We start from the raw sequence: 20731 nt of genomic DNA, 5'->3' as shown, positions 1-20731 counted from the left end.
TAGTGTCGATGGTCTTTATAATTTGGTATGTTTTTGCAGTCGCTGGTACCAGTTATTTCTTTCCATGTTTAGTACTTCCTTCAGGAGCTCTTGTAAGATAGGCCTGGTGGTGATGAAATCTCTCAGTACTTGCTTTTCTGTAAAGGATTTTATTTCTCCTTCACTTTTGAAGCTTAGTTTGGCTGGATATGAAATTCTGGGTTGAAAATTCTTTAAGAATATTGAATATTGGCCCCCACTCTCTTCTGGCTTGTAGGTTTCTGCATAGAGATCCGCTGTTAGTCTGATGGCCTTCCCTTTGTGGGTAACCCACCTTTTTGTCTGGCTGCCCTTAACATTTTTTCCTTATTTCAACCTTGGTGAATCTGGAGATTGTGTCTTGGGGTCGCTCTTCTCAAGGAGTATCTCTGTGGAGTTCTCTGTATATCCTCGATTTTAATGTTGGCCTATCTTGCTAGGTTGGGGAAGTTCTCCTGGATAATATCCTGAGAGTGTTTTCCAACTTGGTTCCACCTCCCTGTCACTTTCAGGTACACCAATCAAAACATCGACTTTTCACATAGTTCCGTATTTCTTGGAGGCTCTGATTCTTTTCATTCTTTTTTCTCTAACCCTGTCTTCATGCTTTATTTCAGTAAGTTGGTCTTCAGTCACTGATATCCTTTCTTACCCTTGATCAATTCAGCTGTTGATACTTGTGTATGCCTGATGAAGTTCTTGTGCTGTGTTTTTCAGCTCCATTGGGTCATTTATGTTCTCTAAACCGGTTATTCTAGTTAGCAATTCCTCTAACCTTTTTTCAAGGTTCTTAGCTTCCCTACATTGATTTAGAACATGCTCCTTTAGCTTGGAGGAGTTTGTTATTATCCACCTTCTGAAGCCTACTTCTGTCAATTCATCAAACTCATCCTCTGTCCAGTTTTATTTCCTTGCTAGGGAGGAGTTATGTTCCTTTGGAGGAGAAGAGGTGTTCTGGTTTTTGGAATTTTCAATCTTTTTGTGCTGGTTTTTCCCATCTTCATGGATTTATCTACCTTTGGTCTTTGATGTTGGTGAGCTTCAGATGGAGTTTCTGTGTTGACATCCTTTTAGTTGATGCTGATGCTATAATTTTCTGCTTGTTAGTTTTCCTTGTAACAGTCAGGCCCCTCTGCTGCAGGTCTGCTAGGGTTTGCTGGATGTCCACTCCAGATGCTGTTTGCCTGTATCACCAGCAGAGGCTGCAGAACAGCAAAGATTGCTGCCTTTTCCTTCCTCTGGAAGCTTTGTCCCAGAGGGGCACCTGCCATATGCCAGTCAGAGCTCTCCTGTATGAGGTGTCTGTCAACCCCTGCTTGGAGGTGTCTCCCATTCAGGAGGCACAGGGGTCAGTGACCCACTTGAGGAGGCAGTCTGTCCCTTAGCAGAACTCGAGCACTGTGCTGGGAGATCTACTGCTCTCTTCAGAGCCAGCAGGCAGGAATATTTAAGTATGCTAAAGCTGGGCTCATAGCCGCCCCTTCCCCGAGGTACTCTGTCCCAGGGAGATGGGAGTTTTATCTATAAGCCCCTAACTGAGGCTGCTGCCTTTCTTTTATAGATGCCCTGCCCAGAGAGGAGGAATCTAGAGAGGTAGTCTGGCTATAGCAGCTTTGCTGAGCTGCAGTGGGTGCTGTCCATTTTGAACCTTCCGGCAGCTTTGTTTACAATGTGAGGGGAAAACAGCCTACTCAAGCCTCAGTAATAGTGGACGCCCCTCCCCCTACCAAGCTTTAGTGTTCCAAATCAACTTCAGACTACTGTGCTGGCAACGAGAATGTCAAGCCAGTGGATCTTAGCTTGCTGGGCTCAGTGGGGGTGGGATCCACTGAGCTAGACCACTTAGCTTCCTGGCTTCAGACCCCTTTTCAGGGGAGTGAAAAGTCTCGAGTTCCTGGTCCCACTGGGGTATGAACAAAAAAACTCCTGTAGCTAGCTTGGTGTCTGCCCAAACAGCTGCCCAGTTTTGTGCTTGAAACCCAGGGCCCTGGTGGGTAGGCAATAGAGGGAGTCTCCTGGTCTGTGGGTGGTGAAGGCCCTGGGAAGCGTGTAATATCTGGGTCGGAATGCACCATTTTTTACAGCACAACTCCTCCTGGCTCTCCTTGGCTAGCAGAGGGTATTCCCTGACCGCTTGCTCTTCCCTGGTGAGGCAACGCCCCACCCTGCTTCTGCTTGCCCTTCGTGAGCTGTACCCACTGTCTAACCAGTCCCAGTAAGATCAGCTAGGTACCTTAGTTGGAAATACAGAAATCACCTGCCTTCTGAGTTGATCTCACTGGGAGCTGCAGACCAGAGCTGTTCCTATTTGACCATCTTGCCCAGAAGTAGGATTAAATGGTTTTTTATAGTTTCATTTTGTTTAATCTTTAAAATTGGTGTACTATGTTTCTGTGTTTGTTTCTAGTGGCCGCTCTACGGATTATAACATACATCTTTAAGTCTACCTTTAAATAATACGATTACATTACTTCCCTGATTGTATAAGAACTTTATGGCAGGATACCTGTTGTCTCCCTCTCCTATTGTGTGCCATTGTTGTCGTGCATTTTACTTCTACATATTTTATAAAATCAATGATACCTTGCCACTATTTTTGCTTTAGACTATCAGTTATCTTTTAAGGTGATAAAAATGAGGAAAACAATGCCTTACATATTTATCCTCATTTTTACGAAAAATGAGGGTAAATTTTTGGAGCTCTTTGTTACTTTGCTTGCATCCATCCGATACCATACTCTTCTGCCTGAAAACATTCAGTTACTATTTCTTGTATATATACCTTCCAGCAATGAATTGCCTCAGTTTTTGTTTGAAAAAGCCTGTATTTCGTCTTCATTTTTCAAAGATTTTATGCTAGATTTAGAATTCAGGTCACTTGTCTTCTGGCTTGCACAGTTTTCAACAAGAAGTCTGTTGTCATTCTTCGTTCCTGAGACATTACTTTGTAAGGTCTCTTTTCACTCTACTTGCTTTCAAAATACCGTCTTTAATTTTCAGCAGTTTGACTATGATGTATCTAAGTTTTGTGTGTTTTTGATCATGCTTGAATTTCTTCTGCGCTTCTTGGTCCTGTTGTGTGTTTCCTTTTTTATAGTTTCATTTTCTGTTTTGAGATTTTTGTTCCATTAGATCCTTTAACATGTTAATCAGTTATTTTATTTTTTATTTTACTTTATTTTTTGTTTTATTTTTGAGACAGAGTCTCGCTCTTTCATCCAGGCTGGAGTGCAGTGGGGTGATCTCAGCTCACTGCGACCTCCGCCTCCTGGGTTTAAGCGATTCTTGTATCTCAGCCTCTGGAGTAGGAGGGATCATCAGCATGCGCCAACACACCTAGCTAATTTTTGTATATTTAGTAGAGACGGGGTTTTGCCATGTTCGCCAGGCTGGTCTGAACTCCTGACCTCAGGTGATCCACCCACTTCAGCCTCCCAAAGTGCTGGGATTATAGGCGTGAGCTGCTGCACCTGACCTAATCAGTTATTTTTCTTTCTCCCTCTGATCATTTCAACATCTGGATTATCTCTGAGTCTGTTTCTGTTGGTTGCTTTATTTCTTGACAGTGGGATATTATTTACTTTTTTGTGTATTTTGTAATTTTGCTGAACCTTGTATGTAGAAGAATAGTAGAGACTGTGAGGTCGATAGTGTTTAAGCGTGGAAATGGACATGCCTCTTCTGTCAGGCTGTTTTTTGTTACGAATTGAATCTAATTATTCAATAACCAAGCTAGGTTTCTGTTTCGTTGTTGCTATTGTTATCCTTAGTACACCCGAGGCTTCCAACTCCTTCAGTAGCAGGCTGCTATTACCTTATGTTTAATGTAGGGCCTGAGGTGTTGTTAAAGGTTTTCTCTCAGCGTTTGTTTCACCATCATGTTTCAGTCATCTCTGTATACCTACACCTGCACTACAGAGCCTCAGTGCTGGACTCTTAAGGGTAATAGGGGAAATATTTGTTCTTCTTGTGTGGTCTCCATCTTAGGTAGAGCCTGTATACCTGGGCCCTAAATGTGGAACCCATACTTCTGCTGGCAACCTCTGCTTCGACTGGTGCAAGATCTTGGACTTCAGGTGCTTTTTTCCCTTCCTTCAGGAGCAGGCACTTTTTTTGTTTCATTTTGAGGAGTTTCACTTTTGTCACCCTGGCCGGAGTGCAATGATCTCAGCTTACTACAACTTCTGCCTCCTGGGTTCAAGCAATTCTCTTGCCTCAGCCTCCTGAGTAGCTAGGATTAGAGGTATGCACCACCATGCCCAGCTATTTTTGTATTTTTAGTAGAGATGGTGTTTCACCATGTTGGCCAGGCTGGTCTCAAATTCCTGACCCCAGGTGTTCCACCTGCCTTGGCCTCCCAAAGTGCTGGTATTACAGGCGTGAGCCACTGTGCCCAGCCCAGGAACAGGCATATTTTGTTCCTGCCTTCACACAGTGACCCCAGTGGTTAGAGTTTGCTGCCCCTTCTCAGTGACAGGCCTTTTGCTTTGTGTGAGAATAGGGTTTGGGGGAAACGGATGACATTTGTTTCTATTCCCTTGTGGCAGCTAATCGCCTCTTGAAAACTGTGCTGAGAGTGGATCTATATGGTCTTCTCCCTTTGATCCTCCTGTTTCTTCCGAGTACCTCCTGGAGGCTGTGGAATAAAGTTCTTCTACATGAGTGCAAATTCCCCTTGTGGCTAGGGTTTTAAATTATCCTAAATATATTTTAGCCCATGTTTGGCCTTTAGGAATTTGTTAAAATGTTAGTTATTTTCTTCTTACTTTCCTCTCTTGTGGTTACCTCTTCTTTTTATGCTCTGCCAAAAGTGGACAGTTTCTGTGTATCATCTCTCCTCAGATGGCCTTCTCAGTCTTCAGAATTAGTTCCCTTGGTTCCCCTGATCTCTGTCCTTTGATGGATTCAAGAAAAATTGTGATTTTATAGATTATCTCAGTTTTTTTATATTGTTAAGGTAGTAGCAATGTTCTATTTGCAGCTTTCTAAATTTTAAATAAAAGTAGAACCCAAAGTTTTTTAATGAATGAATCATATGACTGGAATTGTACTTGAGAAGTATTAATCAGATAGTATATAAAACAGATTTGAGATGATATGGTATGTCCTCTATTTGGAATACTTTCACCTGTTTTTTTCCCTTTGAAGACTGAACAGCTCAGGTGTGCAGCTCGGGAAGCCATTAGACATCATTGTGCAAATGTTCTTCACTTGAGTTCCTATAGCATTCCTTGTCCACTTTTTGGAACACCAATCAGCTCTTAGATAGTTATCTCTCCAAAGGGACTGTCATTGATTCATCTTTGTACACTCCAAGTAGTAGTGAATCTGATGCATTCATTCAAGAATACATACATACTCACAAACACGCACACACACGCACACACGTACATATATACACACTTTCAGAAGAGTGTTATAGTTAGTAGAGGAAGGTAGTTAGATGGTGTCAGCAACCAAATTTTATAAATTGAGAGTAAAGAAGTACAATCTGGAATTTAGGTGACAGTAAAGGTAATATGGAAAGAATAGTACCTTTAGGAAAAGCAGAGGTGAAGGAAGGTTTGGGGGAATATCTTAGGTTTTTAGGGCTGCTATAATAAATTACCACAAATTGGGTGACTTAAAATCGTAGAAGTTTGTTCTTTTCCCAATCTGGAGCCTAGAAGTCTGAAATGAAGGTGTGGACCAGGCTCTGCTCCCTCTGAAGGCTCCTGGGAAGAATTCTTCCCTGCTTCTTTCCCACTTCAGGTGGTTGTTGTCAGTCCTTGGCATTCCTTGGCTTGTAGTTGCCTTGTGCTGGTATCTCTGCCTTGTCTTCACATGGTTGCCTTGACTCTGTGTGTGTCTCTGTGTCTGAATTTCTTTCTTGTATAAAGACACCAGTCAGTGGATTTAGGTCCCACTCTAATCCATTATGACCTCATAAGGTACCAGGTGGACATGAGTTTTGAGGGGACACTATTCAACCCAGTACAGGGGGTGGTTAAGAGGATGTTACCATAAATAATACTTTATACTTATTAGGATGGCTAAAATTAAAAAAACATAGCAAGTGTTGATGAGGATGTGGAGAATAAATTAAAACCTGCATACATTGCTAGTGATATTATAAAATGGTGCAGCTACTTTGGAAAACAGTTTGGCATTTCCTCAAAAGATTAAACATGGAGTTACCATATGATCCAGTAAGTCTTCTACTAGGTATATACCCAAGTGTATTGAAAACATTTGTCCACACAAAAACCTGTACATGAATGTTCCTAACAGCATTATTCATAATAATCAAAAAGTGGGATCAACCCAGATGTCCATCAGTTGATGAAAGGATAAACAAAATGTGGTATGTCCACAAACTAAATGTGATTTAGCCATAAAAAGAATTGAAGTGCTTAAGCTGGGTGTGGTAGTGCGTGCCTGTAGTCCTAGCTACTCAGAAGGCTAAAGTGGAAAGATTGCTTGAGCCCAGGAGTTCCAGGTTACAGTGGGCTATGATCATACCACTGCACATTAGCCTAGGTGACAGAGTGAGATACTATCTCTAAAAATAACTAACAAACGACTAAATAAATAAAAAGAAAAAAGAAATGAAGTACCGACTCATTCATAAACAAAAGCATTATGTTTAGGGAAAGCAGCCAGTTACAAGCCACATATTGTATGATTCCATTTATATGAAATGTGCAGAATAAGCAAATTCACAGAGACAGAAAGTAGACTGGTGGTTGCTAGGGGCTGGGAAAAAGGGAGAGTGCAGAAGTACAACTTTTGGGTTTGGAATTTCTTTTGGAGGTAATGAAAATGTTTATAAATTAGCGGTAATAGTTGTATAACTATGAATTTACTAAAACCCACTGAATTTTGTATTCTAAAATAATGAATTTTATGGTAAGTGAATTATATCTCAAAGCTGTTATTAATAAAAAAGATAAAAAGATAAGAGAATGTTTGATATATTTCTAGGGTGAAGAGAGAAAAGCCCTCGGGTGTCACAACTTTGCTTACTTAATTCAGTCACATGGTAATCTGTACATGGTTCTTTTACAGCATTTTATTGGCACTTGTCTCATTTTAATAAACTAGTGTATATTAGTACATTTTAATGAAATATACTAATATAACATTAGTACATTTAAAATATATTTAGCCCAAATTTGTCTCATAAATAAAATGGTATATAATTTCAGCTGTGTGAATTCTAAGCCAAAAGATGGTTTTTAAAGTCATACTACCATATTGTTTCATTTGTAGGAATGGTAAAACAAATTTACCTGTTTAAATTTTCAGCATAGAACTTTGCTGAAAAAGTCTTCCTTTACTTTAGTGTTAGGGCAAAATATGATTGCTATATTGACCCACCTACAAAATAAAAAGAATATTTTAATTTTGTGAGATTTTTCTTTTGATCTCAGGTATGATCATGTTGACACATTCTTTTTTTTTTGAGACAGTTTCACTCTTGTCACCCAGGCTGCAGTGCAGTGGCACAATATCTCAGCTCACTGCAACCTCTGCCTCCCAGGTTCAAGTGATTCTCCTGTCTCAGCCTCCTGAATAGCTGGGATTACAGGCACCTGCCATCACACCCTGGCTAATTTTTAAATTCATGTTTAAAACATAATCTGTTTATTTGGAGGGGCTACATTGTATATCGAGCCAGATTACTAGCTAACATTTTTTTGAGTATTTTGTATCGAGCACTGTTTTGTGTTTTTATGAGTACTCTTTTTTTAATCATCACAGCAGCCCTTTGAGATAGAGAAATTAAGTAACTTGCCCAACATCACAAAGCTTAGAATTGGAGGAGCTGGGATCTGAACCCAGCAGTCTGTTTTAAAATTGGAAGCAGCCTGTGTTCTTAGCCACTAAGCTAGTTTAGCTTCTTCCAAATGGATTAAGGTATTGAATGAAATGTTCTCAAGATTTGTATGAGTAGCACAGATCACATTTGAAAAGTGGAAGCTACAGTACTATACCAGAATTGGATATGTGGAGGGACAGTAAATCTGTGTATGTCTCTGGGAATGGTGGAGACAATATGCAATTCAGAGGACATGAACATAATTCTCATTATTTTTTCCTACCAGTATGAGGTGAAGGCTCCTGTTCCTTCTGCCTGTTTCAGGAATATTTGTAAGCAAATGACAAAAATGCATGAAGCTATATTTGATCTCCTTCCAGAAGAACAAACACAGGTGGGTATAAGTAATTCCTAAAACTACTCATGTATATATAACATACAATATCTGTGCAGAATTGGCGTGTTTTGACATGCTTTTGGCATAGTTAAGCTGTTCATGTTCCAATATGGTTATCATTTTTTTACGTTGTTATATTAACAATATAATATAAAACATGGATAAAAATTTCTAATTTCAGAGTGCTCCTTGCAGTGACAGACCAGAGCTATAGCTTTACTATATATGATAATTCTAAAAAGTAGGTTTTCTATTTGTCTGTTATCAGTAGTCCCAGATTCTACTTACATCATCTATTACACTGTTCTTTGGAAAATTAGAGTTGGCCTTTATCAATGAGTAGCAAAATATGTTACTGTGATTGTAATTCAAATTGGATATGGAAAGAATTAGTGATAGAGTTGATAAGATTAACACGTGTAATTAATCAGTCTGCTTTATTGTTAGATCAGCATAAGTGATATGTAGTAAAGACAAACCAGGATAAAGAGCAAAATGCAGGGTGGAGGAGTCTTTGGCACCTCTCAGCTATGAAGTACCCACCCTTCTATCTCTACTGTATTCCCCTACAACAGTATTATCACAGACTTCTCTTCATTCTTCAGTAACAATCCTACCCCCTACACCCCTGTTTCCCTCTCCTGGACCTTTGAAGTTTCCAGTATTCCCTTTTTTTAAACCAGTCTTTTCTTTTTTTTTTTTTTTTTTTTTTTTACATCAATCTTAGCTTATTTCCTCCATAATAGGTATGCCTAATTTGTAGAGTTTAATATTATACCATAATATTATAATATTAAAATCTAATTGCTTTATGACTAATGAATTTAACTTTCACTGAGATTTTTGCTATTCAGACAAGTTTATTTCAGTTTGTCTCTCTTACTTGGTTGAGTGTGGGGAAATGGTATTTGGGAGCAGAGGGTGGCTTTCTTAGTATCTCTTGCCTACTCTTGTTCCTGCTGGTCTCCTTTCCTATGCCTCCTCAGACTTCTATCCTATACTAGCTATTACCATTTTCTTCATGCTTCTCTAGGTTTTTATAAGTCATACCAAACTCATGAATAAATGTCATGTAACTCCTTTGGGACTCATTGAGGACTGAAAGGGAGCCATAAAGTGTGGTGTACACACTAGGGTTGTCTCCTTTTTCCTTCTAATTTCTTCTTAGCTAAGCCATCTTTTCCATTTCACATGTAAAATCCTCCACCTCTGACATTCTGACCTTCTGGATTTACCATCTGAGTTCTAATTCTAGAGCAAGACTTAGCCAGGTCAGAGAGCTGGGCATACAGGTACTTAATGTGTTTTTATATGCAGTGTAATTTAAAGGGTACCCTTGTCAAAGCTGGGCAAATGTTATTTTATGTCACTGTTGCCACTTGAATACTAGTAATTCCACAAAACATCCATAGAGTATTATATATATTTTTCCCACAGAAAATGTTATATCACAAAATCATTTCATAAATTCATTGTATATAATTTTAGGTTAGGTATTTCCCAAAGAAATATTGAGTTATTGCATGAAAACTCTGCATGCAAAAACAATAAAATACTTTGATTTTACTGGATAAGAAGTATGAAGGTATCTTTGCCTCTATCATTGTGACATTTTTCCCCTATTAAGTTCCTACTTAACATATTACAAAATTCCCCATTGCTTTTTATTCTTTGTACCTGTCACAGTTGATCCCACTTACCTTACAGAAACTTTTCCAAAAAGGAGTACTGCTAAGAAGGGTAAAAAGTTTTATCCAATTAAGGAGAAAAAAATGTAGTGAAATAGCAATAGAATACTTTCAGAGGAGCATTTTAAAAGTATATGCCAAAGCAAAGATTTTGGTTTTTAAAAATACTTTCTCTAAATAATATTGATAACTCAGATACTTACATCTTCTATTTCAGTAAAACTTAAAGAAACTTAGCTCTATTTCTTTTTCAGATGTTATTTTTAAGAATTAATGCAAGCTATAAACTCCACTTGAAAAAGCAATTATCTCACTTAAATGTGATAAATGATGGAGGACCTCAAAATGGGTATGTTTTTTTTCTTTTAACATTTTTACCATATACTCCCATATCAAATTGTTTTAATGATCAGTTTTGATTCTTTATGCCATCCTTTTCTGCTATAATCATACTGGAGACCAAAGTTGTAAAATCAGCAAGCTTTTGTGGGTTTTTTTTTCCCCTGTAGAAATGATACCTGTTTCTATCTACCTATCTAAAAGTGGTTTATACGTGGACAATTACTTACTCGACCTTATATATGTGTTTTGAGGCAGTATGAGTTAGTAGTACTTCCTTAGATACCCAGTACCCTATTTAAACAGGATTCAAAGTTCTACTTAGTAGCTGTGTAACCATATGAATGTCACTTAACCTCTGTGCCAGATTTATAAATAACAAGGATGAAGTCTGTCTTAATTCCTTCACAGGGTTATGAAAAGTAAGTATATGTATATATTTTATTGTAAGCTATTGATAAAATTGTATATATTACTGTTAAAATAGCATAGTACATAAAAGAGAAAATGTAGGATTTAGAATCTGAAAACTTGGGTTAAGTTCTAGTTCTGTCACTTACTAGCTGTATAACTTTGGCCAGATCACTTACTTTCCCTCAGCTTAGGTTTTTTAGATTTGAAAATAGGGATGATGATAAAAATTTCCTTAACAGGATTTTTATGAAGACTAATATAGATAAAGATATGGGGAAGATATTTTACAAAATTTTAAGTACCGATCATTTAGTTACATCTTAATATCAGTTCCTTAGTGTGTTAGAGTTTTTAGGAATAAAATTTTATTCCCTGTTAAAGGAATTTCAGGCTTAAATTTCAAACTTATAAGAACAAATGGAAAATGAAAAAATGTATGTTGGGATCAGAAGTTGGCCCTGCCATTTAAAAAGTACAGTGAATCGATTTTGCAAAAGGCTATGTGAAAGCTTCATTCTGCTGAATCTGTTGGGCTGAATTTAAGAGTTTCATGCAAGAATGATACTGTCTCTTATTACCTGATTCTTCTTTTTCTTTTTAAAGAATTATTAGCTTTCAAAAATTTCAAAGCCATGGAACAGTTAAAGGACAATGATGAACACTGAATACCTCTTACCTAGATTTATCAACTATTAAAATTTTGCCACATTCTTCCTGCCACTCTCGCTCCTTTTCCCTCCTACCCCATACCTCCCTTTTGCCAAACATCCAAAAGAGTAGGCTGCAGTCATCATAAATTTAACCCCTAAATATTTTGACATGTGTCTCTAGAAACAAGGACATTTTTACACAATCATGATACCTGAACACCACCTAAGAAAATCAACATGAATTTAATAGCATTATACGTACATAGTCAGATATTTTCAGCAAGAACATCATGTGGGTGACACTGTGTATATCTCTCACTTGATGTCAGATGATACAAATGGTACATACATAAGGGACCCGCTATTGAATGTTCTGCTCCTGAAGAGATGATAGCTATTAGAAACTTAGTGACTCTTGATAAAGATGTATACTGTACTGTAAAGAGGCTGTTCAATAAAAGCTAATAATATTTTTAAGGCCTACCCCCCTCATACCCTTTTACTTTTATTCCCATAACTAAATCTGGGTTGGTTAGTTGGCTTTTTGCAGACCAGTAGTTGTGAAGCATCCAAGCTAACTTGTTAGCTATTGTTTTCTTTCTTAATATAGCTATTTGGGGGTCAGTCTGACCTTGGAGATCCTCACTATCATATACTAACAGAAACTCATCCTTTGTAAGTCAATTCATGTGTTTGTAAGATGCCTGAAGATTAACCTCTGCTCTTTAGCCAAGGACATAAACTGCCTGCTTAAAAGGAATTTTTGTTTCTGAAATTGCTCTAAAAATGTAGCTTTTCTTTTGACTTTTTTTGAGGTGAAATTCACGTAACATAAAATTAACCATTTCAAAGTGAATAATTCAGTGGCATTTAGTGTCTTCACAATGATGCGTAACCACCACCTGTATCTAGTTCCAAACATTTTCACTACTCCAGACGTTTTCACTACTGCCTCTTATTTCTCCCTCTCCCAGCCCTGTACTTTTTTTTTCCCCCCGAGATGTAGTATGGCTCTGTCGCCCAGTCTGGAGTACAGCGGTGTGATCTTGGCTCACTGCAGCCTCCACCTCCCAGCTTCAAGGGATTCTTTTGCCTCAGCCTCCGAGTAGCTGGGATTACAGGCACATGCCACCATGTCTGGCTAATCTTTGTATTTTTAGTAGAGACAGGGTTTCACCATGTTGGCCAGGCTGGTCTCAAACTCCTGACCTCAGGTGATCTGCCCACCTCGGCCTCCTAAAGTGCTGGGATTACAGGTGTGAGCCACTGTGCCCTGCCCAGCCCTGCCCTATACTTTTTAATGCGATTTTTTCCCTCTATTTTAAGATATTTTTAAGAGACATACAGAGAATAATAAACTATTTATATTTCTACTACCCAGAATTGATCAACATTTGTCATTTTCACTTGAAAAAAATATTTATTTAGCTGGGTGCAGTGGCTCACGCCTGTAATCCCAGCACTTTGGGAGGCCGAGGCGGGTGGATCACGAGGTCAAGAGATCGAGACCATCCTGGTCAACATGGTGAAACCCCGTCTCTACTAAAAATACAAAAAATTAGCTGGGCATGGTGGTGCGTGCCTGTAATCTCAGCTACTCAGGAGGCTGAGGCAGGAGAATTGCCTGAACCCAGGGGGTGGAGGTTGTGGTGAGCCGAGATCGCGCCATTGCACTCCAGCCTGGGTAATGAGCGAAACTCCATCTCAAAAAAAAAAAAAAAAAAAAAAATGTTTATTTTTAAAATGGTATTCAAAAAACTACATTCCAAATGAAGCTGAAGTACACCTTTGCACCCCATCTCCCATCTGCAGTCCCATTCCCTTTTTCTCCCAGTCTTTAGGCAACATTTCCAGTGAATTTAGTCTATATTCTTTTAGTCTATTTATTATACCTAGGTTTATGAAAAATATGTAGTACTGTTGTGTAAATTTACTTAAATGGTATATTGCATATATGCAGCTTGCTTTCTTGCTTTGTACTAGGCATTTTTACTGATTTATCTTTGTTGATATATGGAAGTAGTCTATTTTTGACTGCTGTGTAATATCCCATCACATCAAACAACTTTTTTTTTTGAGACAGGGTCTCCTGGTCACCCAGGCTGGAGGGCAGTGGTGTGATCATGGCTCACTGCAGTCTCAACCTCAGTGGCTCAAGCAGTCCTCCCACCACAGATTCCCCAGTAGCTGGGACTACCAGCATGTGCCACCACACCCAGCTAGTTTTTAAATTTTGTTTTGTAGACATAAGATCTTGCTCTGTTGCTCAGGATGGTCTCAAATTCCTGAGCTCAGGTGATCCTCCTGCCTCAGCCTCCCCAAGTGCTGGGATTACAGGCATGAGCCACTGCTCCTCGCCATGAATCAACCATATGTAAATTAAACATCTCCCCTAGTGATAAATTGCTAAGTCATTACTTTTTTTCCATTACAACCATGCCATACTGAAGATCCTCATATATGTCTAATGGTGTGACCATGCCTTCAGGGCATATACCTATAGGTGAACTGGAGTTAATACACATTTTCATATTGCTAGGTATTGACAGTGGCCGTACCAAGTTAATGCTCCCACATTAGTGGAGTAGTTTGTGACAATTTCTGATCCCACATCTTGCCAACATTTGCTGCTAGCTTTCTTAGTTGTTGCCAGTCTGATGGGGAATAATAGTACCTTGTTTTGATTTGCATTTTCCTGAGGTTTACCATTTTTTCATAGTTTATTGTTTATTCAGGTGTTTTTATCTGTGACTTATTCATGTTCTTTCCTGTTTCTCTTTGGTTTTTAAAGAAACATCTAGTAGCCCTTATATACATGAATACTAGCCTGTATCTAATGCCTTAGATGGCACTTAACAAACCTGGCCTGTGTTTCCCTTGAGTTACTATTTTAGTCAACACACCTATACTCTAGCACTAACCAATCAAAAACATTTTAGTTTTACCTGTTGTTTTCTCTGTATTTTAATTCATGCTGTTTTAAGATAAATCTGATTTTCTTGGGCTGAAATTATAATGAAACCGACTCCAACATGCATTGGTTTATTCATTTTCTAAATATTTATTATTGAAATACAGCATTAAATGACCTTCTTATTGATAGCAGGAATCCTGCTAGGAGAAATAGTTGACATTTGGACACTAGGAAATCTGAATTTTAGATGATACTGTAGCAGCTAGGATAGAACTCTGACTCAGTGAGCACTGTTACCTTAATTATCTGAATAGAGTTTGAGATTTAAAAATAATTTTCTCTCCATTTAGGTTGGTCACAGCAGATGTAGCTTTTTACACTGGAAATCTTCAAGCCTTAAAAGGCCTTAAAGATTTGGACCTAAATATGGCTGAAATTTGGGAACAGAAGAGGTGATATAATACTGGAAAACTGGGTAGTTCATCTGACCATGGGATGTGTTTGTTATGAAGAAAATCTGGATGCCTGTGATTTGAGAATTGAATCTGAAACCCAAAGTGAACTGGGGTGGGGGAAGGGAAAAAGGAAAGTATCAGTGTTGGGAAAGTGGATTCAGTGGGATCTACAAGGAATGTCATTCTTGTGCATCCTACAGTGAGGAGTAACTGATCAGGTGTCTATGACATTTTTCATTCTCTCTGGAAACAGACTCAGGTTTCTTTGGACCAAATCCAAAAGAACACATAGCTGTAACACAGCTGTAGTTGACTAGAATGCTCTGTATACTTTATATTAAAAAATGCTCTGCATTTCTTCCAGTGCAATGAAATTCATATGGTGTCCCACCTTATTTAATGATGGTACAATTTAAAATCTTAGTCAACCTCTGTAGAAAGTTTTCTCTATGAAAGTAAAGCTGTTTGAAAAATTATTTTTTTACAGATCTTTCTATAACAAATAAACATCTTTTGATTGCTTGGATTTAGGAACTCAATTTTTGTTTTAGTGACCAATGTCAAGTTTCAGGCTTTGTGTGTTGCATATGAATATTTCTACTACCACCGTATGTCAACTGGGTAAAGCCTTCCAGAGCTGTCTAAATACCTGAAAGACTGATTACAAGTAATACTTAAAAGAATAAGATACTAGCATCTATTTATGCAACTAATTTAAATACTTTTGAGAAATGGTATATAAAAGGCTACAGTTTAATATCTGTATTTTTATAAAAGTATCTATGAAGGGTTGGGGTTTTTTTTTTTTTCTTTTTATTTCTAGCAGAGGTAAGAATATGTATTCATATAATCTGCCTACTTTTGAGTTCTCATTTTAACATTTAGCTAACATATGAAGTATGGCCCCCCTTGAATCCTTGTTTTTAGGTTACTTTGGATGTGTGTACAAACGAAGACCAGGGAGAAACAGAACTTCTTTTAAAATATAGCCTGCTGTGTTGGGGCCAGAAATAAGGTGACAAGACTTTTATAACACCTACCTTCAAAATTAGAATCAGCAGCACTCTACAAATGAAAGTGCCTGTGCCTCACCTCACACCAAGAATCTTGCCTAATTCTGTCAGAGTGCCTAATATCCTGTGGTGATTATGTACAATGAAACAGTCTTATTTTGTGCTCTTCAGTTTCTTAAAAGGAAAGCCTGTTTTCTTTCCTTTATCATTACAGAGGTATGTCATTGGTTCTTAAACTGTCTAAAATAAAGCTGTAAAAAATTACCAGACTTTAAAAGGTAACTTTTTAAAAAAATGGTATATAGTGAACTTTTAAGTTAAAAAAGCAGCCTGAGAAAACAAGTATGGATGAATTTAAAGAAAAGGCATAAATTGAACTACCAGCAGATTTTCCAATCAATCAGGAAAGATTATTAATGATCATTTTTCAGTGATAATAAACAAGCTTCAAGAAATGAAGCTTCAGGGAAAGGGAACTTTTTATGAAGCTATACTCCCTACCTCACTATAGAAGAGAAGAGTACAAGGATGTGAAAGAAATGCCTTCCCTTTGCCCACCCCTGTCAGCTGGGAAAATAAATGCTATTTTGTTTCAATAAATGGAGAGTCTGTGGAAAGCATGGCAGGCATCCCAGCTTTAGAACTAGATGAAAGGTACTAAATACCTTCAGTTTAATTACTATGGAAAGAAGAATGGTATGATTAATATTCTTAGAAATGCCAAAAATGACTCTCTAGGTAACTAGCCAGTGAGTACTTAAATATTCCAAGAGCAAATCTTCCAACTTATATAGCAGTTGTTTAGCGAGAATAAACCATTTTATTTCACCATTATTTCATAGTTGTTAGCATTATAAAGTACAAGTGTACACAAGTATTGCTTCACTGCTTTATTTTTGAAATCACAAGCATCAAAGTGACCATCATTGAGGCTTCTGTTAAAAGATCTTCAAGAGTTGCCCCAGTTTTAAGATTAAACAATATTGCACTTTAAGATGAACTAACTTTTGGGATCCTCTTCAAAGAAGGAAAGTATTGCTCCATCTGTGCTTTTCTTAGACTAAAAAGCATATTGCAGAAAACTCTAAAAATCAACACTGCAGGGTACAGTAACATAGCAAAGTACCTGCCTATTTTAGAATCCTAGAGAACATTTCATTGTAAGAAATTAGCCCATTATTAGTGTCCACAGTATTTTTCATTTCAGTGGTCCAAGATGCGAAGGTTTCCAGATACAATCTTGTTCTCTAATACTGCTCCAGGTGGGATGTCAATTCTGTCACCATGATTTGCAATAATGATAACAGTTCCCTAAGTGACGGGGAAAACAAAATACAAGAGTGTACTTGCAACTGCAACTGAAATGCAATTTGATAATCTTACAATGATCAAGTTTATGTAGAACTCTTTGTACAGTGGAGTAACTGTATTTATAAACAATATTAAACATGAAAAACAACAGTTAAGGAACATTGTAATGTGTCCTTCTGTAACAATCCTGGTAGTAGTTCTAGGTTCTCTGCCTCCTTGTCAGAGGTGGTACTCAGAGTGTGAAGTGGACCCAGTACCACAGCAATGAGCAGCGCCCCCTTTTGAAGGCCTACTTGCAAGGCCACCAGCATTAGCCAACCTTCATAAAGAAATTAAAAGGTGCTTGGTTTGTATTTACACATAGGGCTTTTGCTGTTGTTTTGTTGTTGTTTTTATAACAGTTTACTGATAAGATTTTTCATGTCTTAAGTCTTTAGGCAGTCTGTCTCAGCAATAAAATTCAATATATGTATTTGTTTTTTCAGGATCTTCATTTAAGTAAGCAGAGAAGAGTACATGAAATCTAGGAGATTTTTTAAAAATTATATGATTTGGAAAAAGCTATTGTATCTTTAGTTGTGAGATTTAATACTTACATACCCCCATTTGCCTCCTATTTCTTACACGAGGCTGGAATGATACTCAGTACCCAAGTACTACAGTAATGTAAATGAATATTCTTACAGTGATAACATTCCTTTAATAGAGTATATTTAGTACAAATGAGGTTTTTTTTCTATTTTTATTCAAATAATCATCTTTAAGAAGCTAACGCTAATAGTGATCCGATTTTAAAGATTCTCATTTCAGTTAAATAATGCCAGCTTAAATACTACTGTAATTAAGACTAACCAAATATTCCTTAAAGTAAATGTAAATTTATGACTAGAAAATTAGACTTATTTTGTAAAGCTGTAAGAAATACAATTTTCATTGTAACAACATACCTTTAATGAAACATTCTTTCCAAATGTCACATCTCCTGAAACTGTGAGGTGATCCAATTCAAGCATATCTGGTATACTTTCAAATCTTCTTAGATAATCTTGAACCTTACAGAAAAGTAGAAACATAAAAATTGTCTGAAATGGGTTCACAGAAAGGAAAAACATTAACAAGAAAGTTTAACTGAAGTGTAAAAACATTTTATGGCCAAGCTTAGGTCCTCTATGGGAAGCACCTATTTATTAAGCACTCATATGCTAGACGCTGTGCCGGAGAGACAGGAGCTACGAACATCGTTTCTATACCAAGCAATGTACAATATAGTTGAGCAGATCAGGCTTAAAAAAAAAAAGATAACCAACATGCCAAGAGCCAGATGAGTAGTTTACACAATTTGAATTCAACTGAAAAAAAGAGATCATGCATTTGAAGCAGGCTAGACTGGAACTGGGCTTTAGGGGATAGAGGTGGGATTCTGAAAAATCAGAGCACATTTTAGGAAGAGAAACAGTACAAACTATTATAAATTATCACTGTCTTTTTATTTCCTTAGATTTGCAAGCATTAGAGATTGTCCTATGTGACCCCATTACCTATTTTGCTGGGGAAGTAGGAGCAATCAGAAAACTTCCACTGGTTGCTATCCACCACCACCACCTTGCCCCCATTGCCCATTCCTCTGCCTTCCTAGTACTGGAATTGTGCATCAGATCCCTTCTTAAGGCCCATCAAGTATTGTTTTGGCAATTCTCCCTCTTCAGTGCTTTTCCCTCCTGTGCATTAATTTCCATTAATGTATAAACATCCTCCCATTTAAAAAAAAAAAAACCTCAAATCCTATATTGCTTTTCACCTATAGCCCCATTTATCTGTTTTTCTTTAAGGCAAAACTCTTGAGTGAGATTTCTGCATTCGTATCTCCAATTCCTCCTTTTTCATTCTCTTAAATCCTTGCCTGTGAGGCTCCCTAACCTCCATACTGATAAATCTAATAGTAAGTTCTCATCTTACTTGAATCAGCAGCAGCAGCATTTGACAAATAATTCCCACTTTCTTGAAATATTTTCTTCATTTGACTTTGAGGATACATGCATTCATAGTTTTCCACCTAATTCCTCATCTGCATTCTACACATCCACAGCAGGTGGCACCAAACTATACCCAGGACTAAAATAGAGTTGGATGGCAGAGCAGGACCCCACAGGCCAACCACAAAGGCTCAGTGTCACATTTCAGTAATCATGTGATTAAATTTTTTGGATTTCACTTAGGCTAGGGTGGAGTTTTACAGCAGGTCCACCGATAGTGCTGTTTTGTTCAATGTTATTTTGTTATAATGTTAATGAGGGGGAAAAAAGATTCCCAGCCAGGGCTACTGTCTGTGTGGAGTTTGCACGTTCTCCCCACATATGTGTGGGCTTTCTCCAGCTATTCTGGTTTCTTCTACATCCCAAAGACGTGCATGTTAGGTGAATTGGCATATCTACATGGTCCCAGTATGAGTGTGGATGTGTGTGACTGTGCCCTGAGATGGGATGGTGGCCTGTCCAGGGTTGCCTCCAGCCTTGGGCCCTGAGCTGCCGGGATAAGCTCTGGTCAACCCATGACCTTGAACTGGAATAAGTGAGTCAAGAATTATCTTGTTCTTATTAATGTATGCACAGCTCACATTTATTTCAATGTTTAATATTAGAAGTGTTTTGGTATTTATTTTAAAATTTGGTGATATTTTTGTGACCAGAAATAAACTGTAGGAACTGAACTCCTGTTTATATCAATTAGCCTATGGTAAAATTGTTATACATTGTTTTGCTTAATGTGGCCGTTTCCAAGAACATAGTGATGACAGTGAGGACTTACTGTACTTGCTATTCCACCTGCCTACAACACTTTTTGCAGTAGATACCCATTTGTCAGACCCAATCAACTTCTCAATGAGGCTGCCTGTGGCCACTCAATGTAAAATCACACAATCCCCTCCCCACCTGAGGCATTCCCTATTCTCCATCCATGCTTTAATGTTTCTCCATAGCATTTTCCACCACTTGGCATACCATACATTTACTTATCATCCTTTCCCCACAAGAATGTCAATTCCATGAAGACAAAGATGAGTCTGTTTTGTTTGCTGCTAAATCCCTAGCACCTAGAACACACTGCCCAGCACATGGTAGGGGCTCAATAAGTATTTAAGCCAGAATTAACCTTTTCCCACTCATGAAAACATTATTAGTCTTGGAAGAGACATATGATAAAATGCCCTGAAATTTAAAGATTATTTTCTACTCCCCATGGCAATCATGTTTCAAATGTGAGGTAAATCTTTATCTTCTATGGTAAATTCCCTTTAAAAGGTATCAAAGACAGAGGAATACAACAGTTCAGCAGTAGAGATGGTAATTAGTCTCCAATTCACATGTATATCATATCTTTATAATTACACATTTAAGAAATATGAACTTACATATCTTTATAGTTACATACCTTTGTAAAAGAACTGCCTAATTTAACCAAGGGCACTGTAGGAAATTCCCGCTTTTCACTCATTGTCAGAGATCCTGCATTAAGGCTATAGAGGTTTGACATCACCAGCAAGAGATCTGATGTGGTTTTGACAGGAAGAAAACGGCTCCTTGGCACATTAATACCTAGCGAATTCTCAAAACTTTTGATGGCAGCCCCTACTGCAGTTTCTAACTGAATGACATTCAGGCCTCCATCCAAAGTCTGTAAGAAATTAGGGGAGGGGGAGTAGAGAACAGAGGTTTTAAGCACCTACAAATTAG

The 20731-nt window shown here is 37.8% G+C and overlaps 2 protein-coding genes across 11 annotated transcripts in view; one reads left to right on the top strand and one right to left on the bottom strand.

The window, feature by feature from the left end:
- The window catches only part of VPS54 (VPS54 subunit of GARP complex), a 128594-nt gene extending 111802 nt beyond the window's left edge, over window positions 1-16792 (top strand). For all 8 annotated transcript variants that reach the window (XM_012477126.2, XM_012477123.2, XM_012477125.3 and 5 more), the window contains 3 exons: window positions 8106-8213; window positions 10159-10253; window positions 14572-16792. In XM_012477126.2, coding sequence (XP_012332549.1) covers window positions 8106-8213; window positions 10159-10253; window positions 14572-14677 — 309 coding nt within the window. In that variant the 3' untranslated portion in view covers window positions 14678-16792. The remainder of the gene's footprint in view (window positions 1-8105; window positions 8214-10158; window positions 10254-14571) is intronic.
- The window catches only part of UGP2 (UDP-glucose pyrophosphorylase 2), a 54804-nt gene continuing 50637 nt past the window's right edge, over window positions 16565-20731 (bottom strand). For all 3 annotated transcript variants that reach the window (XM_012477128.2, XM_064364182.1, XM_012477127.2), the window contains 3 exons: window positions 20430-20672; window positions 17948-18052; window positions 16565-17000 (listed from right to left, as the gene is read on the bottom strand). In XM_012477128.2, the coding sequence (XP_012332551.1) occupies window positions 16893-17000; window positions 17948-18052; window positions 20430-20672 (456 nt within the window). In that variant the 3' untranslated portion in view covers window positions 16565-16892. The remainder of the gene's footprint in view (window positions 17001-17947; window positions 18053-20429; window positions 20673-20731) is intronic.

Source organism: Aotus nancymaae, unplaced genomic scaffold (assembly GCF_030222135.1).
Source record: "Aotus nancymaae isolate 86718 unplaced genomic scaffold, 86718_ANA_hifiasm-v0.15.2.pri h1tg000057l, whole genome shotgun sequence".
Classification (NCBI taxonomy): Eukaryota; Metazoa; Chordata; class Mammalia; order Primates; family Aotidae; genus Aotus; species Aotus nancymaae.
The sequence above is the reverse complement of the archived record's forward strand: the minus strand, read 5'-3'. Positions and strand labels throughout refer to the sequence as shown.